The sequence below is a fragment of the Chenopodium album genome, chromosome 2, assembly GCF_948465745.1.
Source record: "Chenopodium album chromosome 2, dcCheAlbu1.1, whole genome shotgun sequence".
NCBI lineage: Eukaryota > Viridiplantae > Streptophyta > Magnoliopsida > Caryophyllales > Amaranthaceae > Chenopodium > Chenopodium album.
In genome coordinates this window covers 3,670,517-3,687,696 of record NC_137835.1, presented here as the reverse complement: position 1 = coordinate 3,687,696, position 17,180 = coordinate 3,670,517, and the positions used below count along the sequence as shown (strand labels likewise).

General features: G+C 33.6%; 4 protein-coding genes across 7 annotated transcripts in view; 1 reads left to right on the top strand and 3 right to left on the bottom strand.

The window, feature by feature from the left end:
• Positions 1–357: 357 nt before the first annotated feature.
• Positions 358–2,772, bottom strand: LOC145579963 (uncharacterized). Of its 3 annotated transcripts, XM_081637284.1 has the most exons (5): positions 2,650–2,772; positions 2,178–2,315; positions 1,965–2,089; positions 826–1,092; positions 358–585 (listed from the first exon to the last, which is right to left on the bottom strand). In XM_081637284.1, the coding sequence occupies exons 2-4, from the start codon at positions 2,257–2,259 to the stop codon at positions 859–861; spliced, it is 441 nt and encodes a 146-aa protein (XP_081493410.1). In that variant the 5' UTR covers positions 2,260–2,315; positions 2,650–2,772; the 3' UTR covers positions 358–585; positions 826–858. The 3 variants fall into 3 exon arrangements, with proteins under 3 accessions (XP_081493410.1, XP_081493403.1, XP_081493416.1); XM_081637277.1 differs by lacking the exon at positions 358–585 and having other exon boundaries at positions 676–1,092; XM_081637290.1 differs by lacking the exon at positions 358–585 and having other exon boundaries at positions 676–1,092; positions 2,178–2,309.
• Positions 2,773–3,801: 1,029 nt separating this feature from the next.
• LOC145593243 (bax inhibitor 1-like) lies at positions 3,802–6,782 on the top strand. Its single transcript, XM_081649706.1, has 6 exons — positions 3,802–3,984; positions 4,701–4,844; positions 4,960–5,051; positions 5,590–5,776; positions 6,130–6,285; positions 6,484–6,782. The coding sequence occupies exons 1-6, from the start codon at positions 3,871–3,873 to the stop codon at positions 6,532–6,534; spliced, it is 744 nt and encodes a 247-aa protein (XP_081505832.1). The 5' UTR covers positions 3,802–3,870; the 3' UTR covers positions 6,535–6,782.
• Positions 6,783–7,422: 640 nt separating this feature from the next.
• Positions 7,423–13,150, bottom strand: LOC145593259 (vesicle-associated protein 2-1-like). 2 transcript variants are annotated; one of them, XM_081649708.1, is made up of 9 exons: positions 12,871–13,150; positions 12,653–12,765; positions 10,757–10,827; positions 10,307–10,388; positions 9,514–9,629; positions 9,300–9,422; positions 9,073–9,099; positions 8,567–8,635; positions 7,423–7,903 (listed from the first exon to the last, which is right to left on the bottom strand). In XM_081649708.1, exons 2-9 carry the CDS (start codon positions 12,723–12,725, stop codon positions 7,766–7,768), a joined length of 699 nt encoding a protein of 232 aa, XP_081505834.1. In that variant the 5' UTR covers positions 12,726–12,765; positions 12,871–13,150; the 3' UTR covers positions 7,423–7,765. The 2 variants fall into 2 exon arrangements, with proteins under 2 accessions (XP_081505834.1, XP_081505833.1); XM_081649707.1 differs by having other exon boundaries at positions 8,567–8,641; positions 12,871–13,148.
• A 2,850-nt stretch (positions 13,151–16,000) lies between these two features.
• Positions 16,001–17,180, bottom strand: part of LOC145593227 (large ribosomal subunit protein bL19c-like) — a 142,377-nt gene continuing 141,197 nt past the window's right edge. The window contains exon 6 of the mRNA XM_081649705.1: positions 16,001–16,360. Coding sequence (XP_081505831.1) covers positions 16,252–16,360 — 109 coding nt within the window. The 3' untranslated portion in view covers positions 16,001–16,251. The remainder of the gene's footprint in view (positions 16,361–17,180) is intronic.

The window sequence follows — 17,180 nt, the reverse complement described above, 5'->3', positions numbered from 1 at the left end:
TCTTTATTTCAAATAAATTAATATCTCTATTAAAAAAAAAAAAATGTATATATATTGACTCACCAGATACGAAGTACAATTGAACAGAGGGGGTAAAATTTTGAAGTATAATAAAGATCGAATCCAATAATATTTAATTACAATACCCCTCACACTGACGAAGGAGATTAACATAGAGTTTCTCCTACTAAACAGATAACGGAGTTTGTTAGTTTGGTTACTAGGAGATCAGAATCCATCAAGTAATTTTTTGCCTAGGATAACACGATATTTCTACTGTCTATAACCATCAAGCTTTCTATAGTTATAAATCTTATAATAGTAAGATGATTAACTAAATACTTCGTACATTCACAGTAAAGCAATCAATGAATTTTGATCATAATAACATACTATTAGTATTCCGTAATAAACATGGTATGGATTAATCACACTAACTCAATTTCGATCTCTGGGATTTTTGTTCAAGATTTGTCAAAACCAAATTTGTCTAAGAATTTCACATTGATGCCAATAAATTAAAGTATGATTTCTTCAATTGATTCCAGTTGACATGAGAAAGTTTGTCACTCCCGTTCTGTGTTCCTGTGATTGTAGAATTGAGGATCAATCATGTATCTAGCACACATTGAAGTCGAATAGAATCAATTCGAAGTATGTATGGCGAGCAAAATATGCAAGGGAGGACCAAAATGACTCTTTAAGATCAGAGCTCAAATCAGAATTCAGATTTGAGTTAGCATCCACACATACAAATAAACTGAGAAAGATTGATGTGGAGCAATGCTAAAATACTCATAACAAAATTTGACAGAGTTTACACACCATCTTCAATGTTGAACTCAGCATTCTAAGGCTTTAAACTGCAGTCTCCAATTGAGGACTCTGAATGTCTCCATAAACAGGATGAAGCACGTGTCCATCCTTGGGCTCAATGTGCACCCACTTGCGACCACTCAGCTTATGTGTCTCGAACTTAATATTTCCTTCCTTCAGAGCATATAGGGTGTGATCCTTGCCAATGCCAACATAATTTCCAGGATGGAAACGGGTTCCTCTCTGCCGAACAATGATGTTACCAGGTATAACTCTCTGCAGGAAACGGCCAAAATTCAGTTAATACAATTTCTAACAGCTTTGAGGTGAACCAACTTTCTTCAACTTCCTATTTGATAATCTATTTACTATCAGTACCAAAATTTGTTTATTTTGCATGAAAGCCAATAATACCCTTGGTTTTGTTCCAAAACCTCCACTTATTTATCATTTTGCATCAAATTGAAAGGTATCAATACAATAACACTTCCTTCTACAATGAGTATGGAGGTTCTGAAGCAACCCAGCCTGAGAAAAGAAAGAGAGGGGGGGGGGGGGGGGGGGGGTTGCTGTTCAAAAGCATCTTCTGGCAAAAAAACTATGCTAAACAGAACATATGCTATTAGTGTTTCTGATATGTGACAAACCTTCTTATTGAATAGAGCATGTTACAAGAACAAAGTTCTAAAAACACAATCTTTGGAGCAACAAATATACTAGCACAAAAAGTTGCCGAGTTTGAAATATGTAATTGCACACATCAAATAAAATCATTATCTAGCATAAACCTTAGTCAAATAAAATTTGAAGATCAAGACAAGCTGTATAAACACGAACTTGCTAAATGTTGAACTGAAATTGTGTATATTGAAGCAATTTAAATTATAGCAAGGCACGTTTTAGAGGGATGTTAACACAACAAGGGAACAACAAAAGATGTCAATTGTCAAATACATGTTTGCCCTAACAAGATTATTGATTGTACATTTGTACCAAGTTTCTAACTTCCTACAATAAAACCATTGCAAACTTTTTCCAGACAGTAAAATTGAAAACAGGAATATTTGAAGCATACATATTAATTCCAATTAATTCTAATTATACAATTAGAAAACATTTTTCCCTAAAATGACAAAGATGTGTTATACCTCGCCTCCGAATTTCTTCACTCCAAGGTTTTTAGGCTTGGAATCTCTTCCATTTTTGGATGATCCAGCCGTCTTCTTAGTAGCCCACCTCCTAAACACTAAAGCCAAGCCAGCCCCGGATGCATCTACATTCGAAAATACCAAATTCAAACAAAACATCGAAAACGAAAATGACGAGTCAGTCATTACTTATATACAATGAAAGGGCCATACCAGCTGCACCTGCATAAGCAGGAACATTTGAGACCAATTCCCTGAGACTAATTCTTTTGCACAATGATGCAGCGAAATTCATCGTATTTCAATCGATTAACACCAATTACACGAAACCAATCACTAAATTTCCTGCAGCTAGGCATTCAAACAGCTCAATTACTACAGATTGCAGTATCAATTTCATAGTTCAATCGTAACATTAGCAAACCAAATTTGATTCAATTGTCAAATAAAGCTCATAATTTTAGGGACATTTGATTCAATTAACAATTAAGCTCACAGTTTTCTTTTCCAAGAACATAATCGCTGAAAATGATCTTTCATAATCTTAGTAATTAGTATCAATAGTTGAGATTTTCGAACCCTAAACTTACTACAGTGACAATTAAACTAAATTAAATGAAATTAGATGAAATATAAACCCTAGATTGTTAAATTGATATGATGATTACAAAAAGAAACAACTTACCTTAGCAGCTGCTTCAATGGGGTATACAAGTAATGGAGAATGTCAAGTGCGCTTCAACGGAGAACGAACAGAGAAAAAGAGGTTATTGGCAATTAGAGCAATTCAATGGGTTGGAGCCCATTAGGCCATTACAAGCCCTGATCCGCCCCAATTATAAATGGGTCAGATGACTCAGATCCATCCAACTAATACATGGAGCGGGTCTTAATATTTTTTTACTTTTCAATGCGTTTTAAGGGGGCGTTTGGTTCGCAGAGTGGTATGAGTTTGAAAACAGGAATGGATCAAGGTTGTATCGGGTTGAAACTTGATACTTAATACCATGTGTTTGATACTTAGGTGAATGGAATGAGTCAAATCTATCTTCCCCCAAGGTTTTTAAACCCCATACCTCATGAGTTTGAGGCATGGGTTTAAAATTCATACTTTTAACAACCAAAGATATGATATGTGTTTTAGTACTTCTAAACCCATACCTTGTACCTATATTTCGCGAACCAAACGCCCCCTAAGTGTGGTTGGAGTTACTTTTTCAGGATTTACCTTGTTGGTCAAAGGTGACTTAGTTGGGGATTACTTAGTAAGGATTTAGTTGGTCAAGAATTACTCGATCGGTCAGAGATTACTTAGCCAGAAATAACTTAACCGGTTAGGAGTTATTCGATTGGTAATTTGACATTGGTAAGTAACCTAAGGTACTCTGTAGTATTTTCTTTTGGAGAAAAAATACGTTATCATACTCATACATATTACGGAGTATCCAACATATTGATGCTGCTGCTGACTTGTCCAACTCTAATAGGTTCCACCATGTCACTAGAAAACCTTATCAAAGAAAATGAAACAAAACTAAGTAATTACTTCGTTGCAAAGTCTTTTATTAAAAGAATAAGTAAACGCAAATTAAGTGGACTTCTATAAAATTCGAGGTCATTCTGGAATTTAAAAATTGATCTTAAATTCTTAACTACTCGTTTTCCCAAGAATACCCTCCAAACCCAACCAATTTCCTGGAACCCAGAAAGATCATCTCAAGGGTAAAATCGTCCAAAAACACCCAGAAATTTCCAGGAAACGCCAAACACCCCTCCGCTAAACAACCCTATAAATATCCATTTTCCACCTCTTTACGAAACAATATTATCTTCGGTTTTTTTATTTTATAAAAAAGTAATATTAATTGTTCTGCGAAAGAAATTCAAAGCGAAGAGAGAGAAAGTAATGGATTCATTCTTCCAATCGCAATCGCAACCTGGTTATGGAAGTTCTTGGAATTTCGATGCTTTCAAGAATCTTCATGAGATTTCTCCCACTGTTCAATCTCATCTCAGACAGGTTTTCTACCTTAATTTTTTTTAAATTATTTTTTTCCTGTGATTTTTGGTGTTTGATGGATAGAGTGAATTAATTTGGAGATAAGTTAGCGTTTTGGTGTGAATTTTTTGGTGTTTGATTAGGTTTTGGTTTTTGAGGTTAATTGGATAAAGTTTTGTGATCTTTATGTTGAAATTTAGGGTTTAGGGTTAGGGATTGGAAATTTTCCGATTAATTTGCATATTTTTGTGTATAATATAATGATTATGTGATGATGATGATTAAACTAGCTTTTGATGATACCTTGCTTGACTGCAACCGTTTGATTTGAATGTTCTGGATTATTTTGGAATTTTAATTAAAAGCCTTAATTACCATATTTACTGCATTTTTGGTGAAATTCTGTTATATTTCTTATTCATATCTCAGCTAATTTAACCTTCCTGTAAATTATGATAGTTGTATGAAAAAAATATCATACTGTGTGCATTAGTGAACTAAGTACATATTACTAATTTTGAAAATAGATTTGGTTTATGCAAGATAATATGTGGTTTAAATGCCAATGAAAGTATTATGTAGAGCTTAATCCTCAATAAGCTATGCAATGAGTCTCGTTCCGTGGATGCCAACTAGCTTAATTAATTTAATTCGAGGGAATTTCCGATTATCTTAATTGATTCCCGTTTTACATTTGTGAAATTGTCGCTCCTAAATTGGTTGTGCTTTGGTTTCAGGTATACTTGACATTATGCTGTGCTTTGGTTGCATCGGCAGTTGGGTCGTACCTGCATATCTTGTGGAATATTGGTGGTCTTTTGACTACTCTTGCTTGTTTGGGCTGCATGGCGTGGTTACATGCCACTCACCCATATGAGGAGGTAATGTATATGCTTGATCTTCTCGTGTGTTCGCTTTGTTCTTGCTAGCATAGGTCTTGTAACTTTGACATTTCTAAGGGTGTTATAACTAACTGTTCATTCATTTGGCATGCAGAAAAAAAGAGTTGGCCTGTTAATGACCGCAGCCGCGTTTGAAGGAGCATCTATTGGTCCTCTGGTTGACTTGGCTATCCAGGTTGATCCAAGGTATGAATATATGATGCTTGAATTGCTTGATGGATTTCTTGAGTTTTACTGATCCTGTTTGTTGTGATTTATTATATGAGTTGTTTGATTTAGTTGTGCGCGAGATAGTTGCATTATATTCATATTCCTTACTCTTTTGTATGTGATTCTTTTTATATCTTAAGCTATATACTTTGGGTTGCCTAATTGTTGTGGAATTGTCTAAATAAGTTATAGGCCATCTTGTTCTCAGTGCCAATACAATTGTTATATGGTATCTGTGTGGCATTAATACTTACGGTATTACACATTGTTACTTTACAACATGACATTTATTTGCTCAGAAGTCATCTTGTTTGAAAGGCTAGTCAGATTTTTACTTGGTGTGGTGGGGTTGGGGGTTCTTATGCTTCTTTTGCTGCTTGCTTTTATGCATTTATTATGTATGTCAGGTTCCTATTAAGTTAGTGTTGTTCGTTCTCAAATACGAGATTATTTAGTAGAATAGTCTTTGCAGCCTTTTCCATTTACTGATACTTCTGTATGGTTGACAACGCAGTCTTCTGGTTTCTGCATTTGTGGGTTGTGCGATAGCTTTTGGCTGCTTTTCTGCAGCTGCCATGTTCGCAAAGCGTAGGGAGTTTCTCTATTTGGGGGCTTTGCTTTCATCTGGTGTCTCCATCCTCTTCTGGCTACACTTTGCTTCCTCTCTTTTTGGAGGCTATGCAGCTATTTTCAAGTTTGAGGTATGATATCATCTGGATTTCTATATATATAATAAATACTGGTCACATGCTTACTGCTGAATGGAAAGATTGGCTGTGCGTAAATTAGCTTATGGAAGTCTGACTTTAGGCTGGATATGTTAATGAGTTCTCTTATAATTTAACTTAAATTATTTGGAGTTTTGTTTTTTTTTTTTTTGTGTGTGTGTGTGTGTGTGTGTGGGGGGGGAAATTAACGTTTCCGGAAGTAATTTCTAGTGGCATATCAGTTGTTATGAAGTTGGAAGGAGGGGTTTATGTGGGCAGTGCTTTGGTGTTTTTTTTCCCTGTTAAAAGCTTTGTACTGATAGATTTTCTTCCTTGTGATGTTGCAGTTGTACTTTGGCCTTTTGGTCTTTGTGGGATACATTGTTTTTGACACCCAACAGATCATTGAGAAAGCTCACTTTGGTGACCTGGACTACGTGAAACACGCCTTGACTCTCTTCACCGACTTCATCGCTGTGTTTGTCAGGATCTTAATCATTATGGTATGTTACCATCTCTGCTTTATTGTCAAAATTATCTAGCTTACATGTTCCATCTTCCACCCCCATCTACACAGAAAATATGAGTTAAGGAAAATGCAATAAGGGAGATTTAAAAACTCGTATTGTCCTAGTTATTTGGAGTGTGTTTCCTAAATTTTAATGTTTGGATGGAGCTAACGGTGACTTGTTTTGTTGCAGCTGAAGAACTCAATGGAAAAGAATGAGAAGAAGAAGAAGAGAAGGGATTAAGCTCATATGCTTTATTGCCACTGTCTATCATGTGGAGTCAGCGCGTTTTTGTTAAGCCTCAAATTTCTGAACTCAGCATTATAGATGTAATAGTTTGAATACAGTCCTGAGTCAGATAGCCAGATTGAAACACTTAACATGTAGATATTTGGACAAACTAGACCTTTGTGCCTTAACAAGTTAACATACTTATAATGATGTTTGATCTTGGATTTCTTAGTATTGGTAAATGGTAATGACAGTCATGCGTCTTATGTGCAGTTACACATTTCAGATATATCTCTAATCAATGAAATTTTTAACTGTGTATACACTTGAAATTGCGTCTGTACTATGTTTATATTTTTATCAAAGCAGTAATGTACTTTGACGATTGCAAGAAGTATTGCTAATGATGGATAAGAATCTTGCTGCGCGAGCAATGAGGATCTTAGCTTCAGCTCTAAAGCAATTACTCGTAAGCCGTAACAAAGTTCCGGCTCGAAAATAATTATTCGTAATATATGACTATATGAGCTTTTCATGGTTAAGTTTCAAAGTTTAGATCATACGGAGTACCTCATTGCTTTTGCTGTTTTATACTTAGCACATGATTTAGTCACTTTAGAGATGATGTAAGCTCAAAGAAGTCTGCCGTAACAATCATTATACTATAGTTCTGTAGTTTGGTTTCAAATTGCATGTTTGAGATTAATTTTGATAATTGATATCTATCACGTTTGAGAATAACCATGGAGGAAATCGTACAAGTACTAGTTAGAAACCTTCTGTATAGGGTCATTATGTCAAAAATTATTCCTATACCTTAAAAAAGAGCACAATGTTGCAATTTTTAATTCAAGTAGACACTATAACGACAGAAAATTACTTGCCTGATAATAATTCAACTCGACACAAAAAACACTCCCAGGATTTCATTTCAATTGAACTCCAGGTCTGCTGATTTGCTTTGTCAACATGCTAGAGTGCTTGACAAAAATAGACAAGAAAACTAAGCTATTATGTTTTTCACTGCAATCATTAGATCCTTAAACCACAAGTAAATCCTATTTGACATATCAAGGGCAAGGATACACAGGAGATGAATAGATGACGGAATCGAGGGCAATGAGAAAATTTTGATGATCAATATACAGAAAGCAAGGACCACCCTGAGAGAAGATGGGGAAACTTAGGTAAACCATGGCTAATGATACAGAGAAGAATCTGTTTCCTGCACTGATGAAGACAACTATGCTGTAGCAGATGGAGACAGAGAGAGTTTTAACAGGATGCCAAGCATAATCCCTATTATTGCCACAAAAAGAGAGAATTTGCATGAGAAGCCAGAGTTACTTTTGCGCTGTCTGCTGCGTCTTCTCCATATTTCCTGAATCAGCCCCAAAAAAAAGCAATATAAGTGGATAAGTGATTGCTTTAATTTCAACCAGCTAGGTGTTCCAATACTCATTAATGATTAGAATAACAAATGTGCAGATAAACTATTAAGATCCCAATTAAATTAAAGGAAAGGAGTAAACTATCAAGGTTTGCAACCTAACTTTCAGTGCAAAACAGACATTTTCCTGATTTATACATCAAATAACTATCAATGGTGTGAGAAGTTAAACATTTTAATGATTTTATCTTGTTCATGCATCGCAATATATTAATTATTAATTACTGAACAGTGAACACATTCCTGCATTCCAAAAAGAGCTTTGTCAACCCTAAATCATGCACTATAAAGGCATTGGCATATAACCCAAATCATTTTTGAGAGCATAATGTCATACTACAGCTTAAAGTAACATGATGACAAATCAGGTCAATGAGGATTGCTCATCATAAAAAAAAAAAAATACAAAAATCAACACCAAAGATAGACCCCTGCATCCCCCCCCCCGGAAACAGAAGAAACATATTAACATAGCCTCAACAATGCCTATTTTCTTCCCATTTTTTCACTTGAGATGGAAGTAATAGCATATACCAAGAAAAAGAATTGACAAATTTAAAACATCCAGCAAATCAAAGCTAGTCGTATGCTTACCAGTTCCTGTTGGAGTTGCTGCGTTTGTCGAACGGCTGCATCTCTTTCTTCTTTTATGCGCTGCAAAGTCTGTTTCTACCCAAGTGGGAAAAAAAAGGTAAGCAAAAGGGGACAAAAAAAGTGAGGCTAAAGAAGTAAGTTTGTTCTAATGCGTTACTAATACCCTAGTTCATTCATTATGGTGGTACATAAAGAAAGCCAAATCAGGGTAGTTATCTGAGATGATGTGTCCAAGAAATCACCCTCCCACAAAAAAAATGCAGTAACCTACCCATTTAACCTCCATTGTAAAAAAATAAAATAAAAATAAATAAAATAAAATAAAATTAAAAAAATCTCTATTTTTGGAAGCATTACATTCATGTGATTTGGTTGCTTCCGTGGGGAAAAAAAAAAAAAAAAAAAAACCCGATAGTAGTGAAAAATTGCAAGTTCAAAACAATGAATCCTTCATTATGGCAACCCTATATAACAGAACAGTAAGAAGCTTTAAGATGGTAACTCACATCTTCGACACTTTGATTGCCCTGAGCCTGAGATGTAGAAAGAAGAAAGATATTACATTAAAGAAATGCTTCTGGATCTAAAATTTAAGAAGAAACGCTTAAATGTAACTACGCAGTTGAGAGCTAGAGACACATGTAGAGCAACATCAACTCCACCACTTGAAAGGGAATCATAAAGGAACACAGATATAATAGTGCAATCTAACGGCTAAGAAGTAAGAACTCACATTTAAGCCTCTTCCAGGCTTACTAGCTGAGTCGTCTTCAGCATTACCCTGAGTTGAATTTGGAGAGACGTACACAACCCTGAGTTTGCATTCCTCAATTGTCCTTCCGCTATCCTTGTTAAACTATATCAATATTTTAGATGAATCAGCCATGATATGTTTCAACCTCTTATGTTAGATAAATGGCAAGTAATGTCCAATTAAGTGTGCTTACAGTATCTTGTGGAAGATCATCCACATCACTATTTGGAGACACTATTGTGCTCTGAAGTAGAAACTTATCCTTGCATTGCATATCTGGAGGATATTCCTGCTGAGCCTGGAGAGTGACTGCAATTCCATTATTATCCAAAAATCAATATAAATTCTAAATTCCAGGTAAGAACAATATCAAAAAATAGAAAGCAATAACGTTAACCAAATCATAGCCACAAATCAATATGTTCATGAACCTCTGGCAACGAAATTTTCTTGCAGCAAGTGCCTTCTAAGGAGAACTAAGAGTTTGATATTAATTATCAAAAAAATCCTATCCCAAGCTCATAACCCACTCAGACACTTCTTAACATTTGTTTGAAGCTCTTTTATTTAAACCGAACCTAATATGTGTACAATCTGTGCTGCGAAAGACATGAAAGGATTAAGAGTATAAGAAGACATTGTATCTTCATAAAGTTACAAGCTATGCAAAGAATTCAAATGGAGAAAAGGCTATCATCCATCATTAAACAAATTTCAAGGGCCCCATGCCATAGTCTGAGTACTGAACAACTGATGAACAATTCCATCATAGTCAATATTAAAAAAAAAAAAAAAAAACAAAAAAAAAAAAAAACAAAACAAAACAAACAAACTATTGGCAGTGATTCAGTGAAACTGTAACTTGCTAAGTGAAGTTTTGCTGACTATTGCAAGCAAGAAATTGATATTTACAACAGGAATATAACTTTTGACCTGGAATTTTGGACTTTCTAATACTAGTCTTAGCAAGTAAAAGTTAAAATTACCTCTTATAACACATGAATCCCAAGGATGTAAAACACCAGTATTGGGCCGTACGTAGTACCTTTTGGGAGAAGTGGTCTTCACCTGGAAAAAGTGCATCAAGACTCAGATCCTGCATAAGAAAAAACGCGCAGGGGGGGGGGGGGGGGGGCTATTTTGTCCTGTTTTGTTTAGAGATGATTGAATTTTGTAATCTTATCGATAAAATTTGACAATTGATATTTAATACCAAGGATTTAAGAAAATATACAGAGTATAATTTATTACTATAATAAAGTTTCAAGATTACAATGATGTAGATAAAGAAAAAAATTTAAAATAATAGCAGTTTTCACGTTCTGATTTTATAAATACTCATATTTTTAAATAAATCATAAACAAGAAAAAAAAAATTGACATTTAAATAAGAATTAGTTGCAAATAGCTTTGGACAGATGGATTAGTATTTTTACCTTAAAAGCAACATTCTGATCTGTGTTGTTCGTAACTTTCAGGTCACAAAAGCTTTGCCTTTCCAGTTCAACTGAGAGGGAAAAAAAAAACCAAGATAGGACTTAGAATTGAAATTTTTAAAGATAACCAAATTAAGCATGTGATTCTTTCCAAACTAAAATATAATAAAAAGGTTCATTTGCTAAATTTCATTTGATTTCACAGAAGCATGACTCAGTTGTTTGCAAAACACTACAACACCACTCTGCTTACAGCTTATATTTTGCTACTTATAGCTCAAGCACCATTTCATGATTTTCATCCCCCTAAAATACAGAGAGTGAGAGTTCAAACAAATAGTTTCTGAGATAACAAGCAGCAATCACACAGACAATCATCCCTTTAAATGGAAACCATACAGCTTACTATCTTAGAAACCTGGTCCCATTACCTAATATAAGTTGTCTGCTTTAATCTACCCAAAACAAGGTCCGGGCAAAGATCAAAGTAATTGTGATCCATACAAACCTATTGATTTCAACATATGACATATTCTGTAGTCTGTAGACTCTGTATTCTATTTGTTGCAAAAATAAGCGGTTCAGTCTGATGTTATCTAGGGTCTAACAGAAAAATTCACAGGTAAGGTTAAAATCTAACCAATCCAAAGATTAGCCAACTTCTATGGGTGGGGCATAAGTACATAATGAGAAGTTAATGCTACGGTATACTTCATAGTCCATAACATGGTTCCATTTTTTTTCTTTTTTCTTTTGAAATTTGAACTACATCTCAACATAAACGATACAAAGTCATCCAATAAGTTATATACATATACTATTATACTACATATTTGATTATAGTTAATCAGTAGATGCACTTTTCTTAAACAAGAGGCTCTAATCCTATACTGAAACTGAGAAATACTATGTACTCATAATTATGCATTCAGCATTTTAGTTTATTTTCACTGTTCCATATTTAATTTCTATCAAACTTACTATTCAAATCACTACATTTCTTGAATCTAAAAGTTCAAGAGCCTCCTTCAGAAGAGAAGTCCAAAAAGAAACATATAAAAAATAAACGAAGTAGTGCAGTTCAAGTTTCTGAACTACTAGCCCACATAAGGATCTTTTGACTAAGCACTCCATCACAAACTGATTTGTAATCATTATAATGCAGCATAATTCTTAAACAAATCCCAATCAAATATCAGGTCTGAAATAGCTTCTCAAATGTATATCATATGTCAACTGTCTACATAACCACACAATACTAATAGCAGATGGTCAGAGACCTGATAGACACAAACAAAATATAATACTTGTACCAAATAACTCCCTCAATTTGTCGCCATCTCAACACTTAAAAACTACATTTTCCTACACCTTATTGTACTCGAATTCATACAACGTCGTAAAATTGGTTGCCCTTTTAAACAAACTATGCAAATCTATCAATTATGGATGCCTACAATAAGTAACAACTCCTTAGCATAGGAAAATTGCCTCCACAGTTTCATATCAATCCTATACATGACACTATCCTATAATCGAACTCATATGCTAAAAACGAAACCGTCTTCGAAGAATATTACGACTTGTATCCACAATCAAGGCCATTCAAGTACTCATCACCTCAAAAACAACATCCTCATCATTTAACACTCTACATTAAATAAATAAATCACAGCAGCATATTGCCTATAATGATGAAGTCTTAATTACATTGTTAACTTAATTAATTACTCAACTAATTAATACAATAGCATAAACAAGACAAATCAAGCAACAAAATCATACTCCGTACAAAATAACCACAAAATAAAACAGCAAATTAATAGAAAATTACGCATTCAACAACAAACACAAAAATAAAATCAAAATCAACGAAAAAAAGAGAAGAAAAATTACATTGAAATTTAAGCTCGTCAGGATGAACAAAGATCAACTGTTTACTGGGAACATTCATGGTTGTAACCACCATTAATTCTTTCAAAACCTATCAACAACACTCCAAAGAAAACCTGTACATATTCATCAAAAAAATCGAAAAAAAAATTCAAAAATTCGACAAAAATTAGAGAGAAAATAGCGAAAAGATGTAGAAATGAAAGAAAAAAAAAACTAACATAAAGATGCGAGTGGAGGAGAAGAAGAAGAAGGTGCGAAAATGGCGGATCGAACTCGCGTCAATGACAAAGAGAGCGAAACAAAACTAATTATAGCTTTCCTCTCTAAAAATTTCAACCTTTTTTTTTTTTTTTTTTTTTTTTTTTTTTGAATTTTTTGAAATGAATTTCAACCAAAAAAAATTTATTTAGGAGTACTACGGTTGAGAGAGAGGAAGAGGAGGAGAGAGAATTCAGGTATTTTTTGCAGAAATTTGGAGGAGAGAGAATGAAGAAGAAGTGACGCGTGGCATTTATATGATGTCAGAGGAGAGAGAAAGAGAGAGATGTTATTGGGTTCCGGTTTGTGGGTTGGAGTTTGCTGGCTGGATTTGGGACCCATCTTACTTGGTGGTTACCCGCCTCTTTTCTTTTTTCTTCAGTTTTTTCTACTACCACTCCGTACCAGTTCTCTAAAATCGATTTTGGTCATGGTCAATTGGTCATGTTTCATGCAAATGTGTCGTGTCGTGTCATGTCGTTTCTGTATTGGTTTTTTTTTGACACATTTTATTAACTGTGTCTAAATCCTCTTGATACTATTATACTAATCCTTTCTTCTTCTTTTTTTTCTGTGTTCAATTTATGTCATATTATACGTAAGACTGTAAGAGTGTTATACTTTTATTATGGGAATGGTGAAAAGAGAAATATTTTACATTTCAGAGAGACTATATTTATTACTCCTTATAAATTCCATAAATTATTGGTTATATTTCTTTGTTTTTTTGAATAGTATTGGTTATATTTCTTAAGCAAGTTGATCCGTGTTAATTTCGTGTTAGAGTTCACTACAATAACCCGACCTGTTTAAATACACGTGTTGTAAACCCTTAACATTAACTCGATTTTTTTCGTGTCTAATTAATTTGTGTTGTGTTCTTTGAAATGTGTTAGATTTTGCTAGTTGTAGGTTAATTTCACTTATTTAAAGGTAAATAAGTTTAGACAATGGGTTGATATTTTACATAAGATGAGATTATACTATGTCTTCATTAGTGTTAATGAGGTTTAATATGTAGATAAATATAATGACCCTGTGATAATATTGGTTCTAATGGAAAAATATAGGTGACCTTTATATAAAACGATACTATTTACTACAGTACACTATACAATATAGTAGGTTAGGAATTTTTATTTATTTATTTCATATGATCTTATAATAGTAAGTTAAATTAAACAGAACAAGCCATACTGTTTTGTTAGATTTTCTCCTTTGTTCTCATGCATGCCTTGTCCTTCACTTATCTTTGGTAACAATTCCTTTATTTACCCTTAATTAATAAGTTTAGTCCACTTTCATTGATAATACTCTTCCATCTTCCATTATTATTCTTTTACTTTGGTTATCTCTACAAATACAAGGTTGTATCAAGGTTGAGTAATTTTTTAGGTGTTAATCATCGTGAATAGATTTTGGTATATTATGGTCTACCAACCACATTGCATGTAATTATGTAAGTGATGTAAGTGTTAATTATCGTGAAATAGATACGGATTTATTATGGTCTATAAAATCACAAATTATTATCGTGTAGATTCAAATATATTGGAATACAAAATCACATGGTAACTAGTGTAATTGATGTTTAATTAGGCTTAGCATTTCACTTGTAGCTTTTTAATGTAGTCCTAAAAGCAATCTATATTGTTTTTCTATTTTTAATGTTGTCGAAAAAGCATAAAATCGTAATAAAGGAGCTTTAGCTTGATTATTTTTAATGATGGTAGGTGAGTAACAGCCTAGCGTTCCATCATTAACGTTCAATAATGATTGCTTATTAATGTAATCATCATGATCAAGGCGTTGCTAGTGCTACTTAAGCATTTTTTAGTAATTTAAAACAAGATAACACGTCAATGTCAGGTAAGGTTTAGCAAGAAATTTAGAGTAAATATCAAATATATTTGATTATATTATGGTAGAAAGTGAAGATGATAACATCATACCTTGATACCTACATAGGGGCAACAAAATAAAATTATATGGAAAAACCATGATTGCCAAAACTATGAAAACATAGTACCTCTATGCCTCTATCCCTATTTATTTGCCCTAATTGACTTTTCAATGTCTTCAAAACACGTTTTATAAGGTCCGACTACATATTTACAAATTTGTAAGCGTAAAAATTGTAAAACTTGATATCAACTAAAATATAAAATAATATGATTTCAACAAGATTTCCATATATATTACGAGTATCACTTATAGATTAAATAGAATTTATGGTTGAATTTGTAAAAGTTTGGCCTAAATACATGATGGAGGGAGTATCAAATTATACCATAATATAATGGAAAATCCATGATAGATAAATATGAGACCTAACAATTGTTACAAGTCTGCATACCTTCTTATATTTTACGAGAGGTTTATCAATACATGTTACTCTATTTTCAAAATAAAACAAGTGATAGTTGAAAATGAATAACAGTCTCAAATTATCATCAATAAATTAATTTGTAAACAGAATTAGGAGTATTTTGTATGATATTAAATTTGATTTTGTAGGGTTAAGTGGGTTGGTGAGTCATGCAATAATAAAGCTATAAAAGTAAAAAAGCATACTGTTATTAAAAACAAATCCACAAAAAAGGAAGGCTTTCCTAGAAGGTTTCTATTGTTCACTTAACTGTAATGTCTACACTTTAGTTTTTGGAGGTTTCTATGTGTTGTAACTATGATTAGTATTCATGTCATAAAAGCATCGCTTATCATTAAAAACAAATCCCAAAAAAGGCTCTTTTTAAAGTTCTATTTTATGGTTGTCCTTTTCATAAACCTTAATTTTGCATATTATAAAAAATAGCTCAATGATATGGGAGATCAATGTTCACAAAACTGGTTCAATAATAATGTGAGTTCTTTAGATGTTTTCACTTGCAATTGTTTTCCTTTTGCTGAAAGACTCTATTGGCACTGCTCATGGGCTAGTTAATAAGGTCGATGAGCCATATTCTATGACGCTTGTGCTTTAATAAGGTCGATGAGCCATATTCTATGATGCTTGCGCTTATCTAATCTACTCGAACAAGCTTCTCGTAAACACATCTGAAAGAGTTTCCATCTTATGCATAGTATAGATTGTATCAACAAACATTAACAAACAATTGGCATTACTCTGATAAGTATTCTCGAAGATATTATACATTGCATATTTCGATCTACTCTACTACAAAGGAAATCAGGTTTCCAGCACCAAAATTACAATTACACAGTTTCCCTAAAAGATATTAGATCTTTTAAAACAAAATTCTTACAATATGTAAACCATAAACGATGACAAAAACATGAAGGGCTTCCAAGATGAAATTGCTTCAGCAAATTTTATGTTTTCACTTGAAAGTGGAGAGCCTGGGAAGTTTGTCTCGTAGATAGTACAGCCTCGCCTTCCTGACTTTCCGGTGAGCAACAACTTTTATCTCCTTGATGTTTGGTGAGTACCTGTACAAGTATCACATAGAAGCATGTTTATAGAGATGAAACCCAGAAGCTAAATATTGTTACACAGTATAATGAATTCCAGGATGCAAAGCACATCCAAATAAACTCCAATCTTCAGCAATCACTACAGCATATTTAATATAACAGAGTTTACCAACAGTCCAAATGTCTAATACCCTTGGTTACTTCTAAACTTGACTAATGCATTTCGCAGCAATAATTAACACAGCCTAGCTACAATAACAAGATGAGAAAGGATCTTCAAGGCTAATTATCTTGAACAACCAGCCAAGGTGCATCAACATCATTAATTAAAAATTCCTAATACGATGTATCTCGTTACACCAAGTCAAGCCGCTAAGCCAGTGATCAAGCAAATACACAAAATTAATATTCTGCATGCCAAATAATTCTACTTCAAGTAAAAAAAGTAAAATCACATGCACGCCAACCCATTATCACACTTCCCTTGCAAAAAAGTCGAGCTTATTACCTTTCAGATCAAGGCATAGCTGACAATCCCTTGTAATTTATGAGAGAAATGCAAAAGATCCTCTTTACAAGCAATCATTATTTGCATGTGTAAGGCTATATGCATTTCCCTTAGAATAAAAGGCTATATATATCTTTATACTGCTGCAGGAGCCTTGTTACTTGTAACGTTGTATAAGTATATGGGTAAAGGTGTTGTATACTTGTATGACATTAGTCAGGGTAGTAAGTGTCAGGAAGCAGCTTAGTAGCTACAAACCCCATTGAAACATAGAAACTCTACGGTGATTGTGATGTTCTTATCAATATACAGCAAATGGAGGAACAT

Bases quoted from the DNA above. Each gene is read 5' to 3' on its own strand.
- LOC145579963 (XM_081637284.1), bottom strand. From the start codon at position 2,259: ATGAATTTCGCTGCATCATTGTGCAAAAGAATTAGTCTCAGGGAATTG. The intron at 2,090-2,177 runs GTATGGCCCTTT...TTTCGAATGTAG, and splicing joins TGCTTATGCAGGTGCAGCTG to ATGCATCCGGGGCTGGCTTG. The intron at 1,093-1,964 runs GTATAACACATC...CGTTTCCTGCAG, and splicing joins TGAAGAAATTCGGAGGCGAG to AGAGTTATACCTGGTAACAT.
- LOC145593243 (XM_081649706.1), top strand. From the start codon at position 3,871: ATGGATTCATTCTTCCAATCGCAATCGCAACCTGGTTATGGAAGTTCT. The intron at 4,845-4,959 runs GTAATGTATATG...TTTGGCATGCAG, and splicing joins CCACTCACCCATATGAGGAG to AAAAAAAGAGTTGGCCTGTT. The intron at 5,052-5,589 runs GTATGAATATAT...TTGACAACGCAG, and splicing joins GCTATCCAGGTTGATCCAAG to TCTTCTGGTTTCTGCATTTG.
- LOC145593259 (XM_081649707.1), bottom strand. From the start codon at position 12,725: ATGGTGGTTACAACCATGAATGTTCCCAGTAAACAGTTGATCTTTGTT. The intron at 10,828-12,652 runs GTAATTTTTCTT...TTTCCCTCTCAG, and splicing joins TGACGAGCTTAAATTTCAAT to TTGAACTGGAAAGGCAAAGC. The intron at 9,100-9,299 runs GTGAGTTCTTAC...TCTACATCTCAG, and splicing joins AGCCTGGAAGAGGCTTAAAT to GCTCAGGGCAATCAAAGTGT.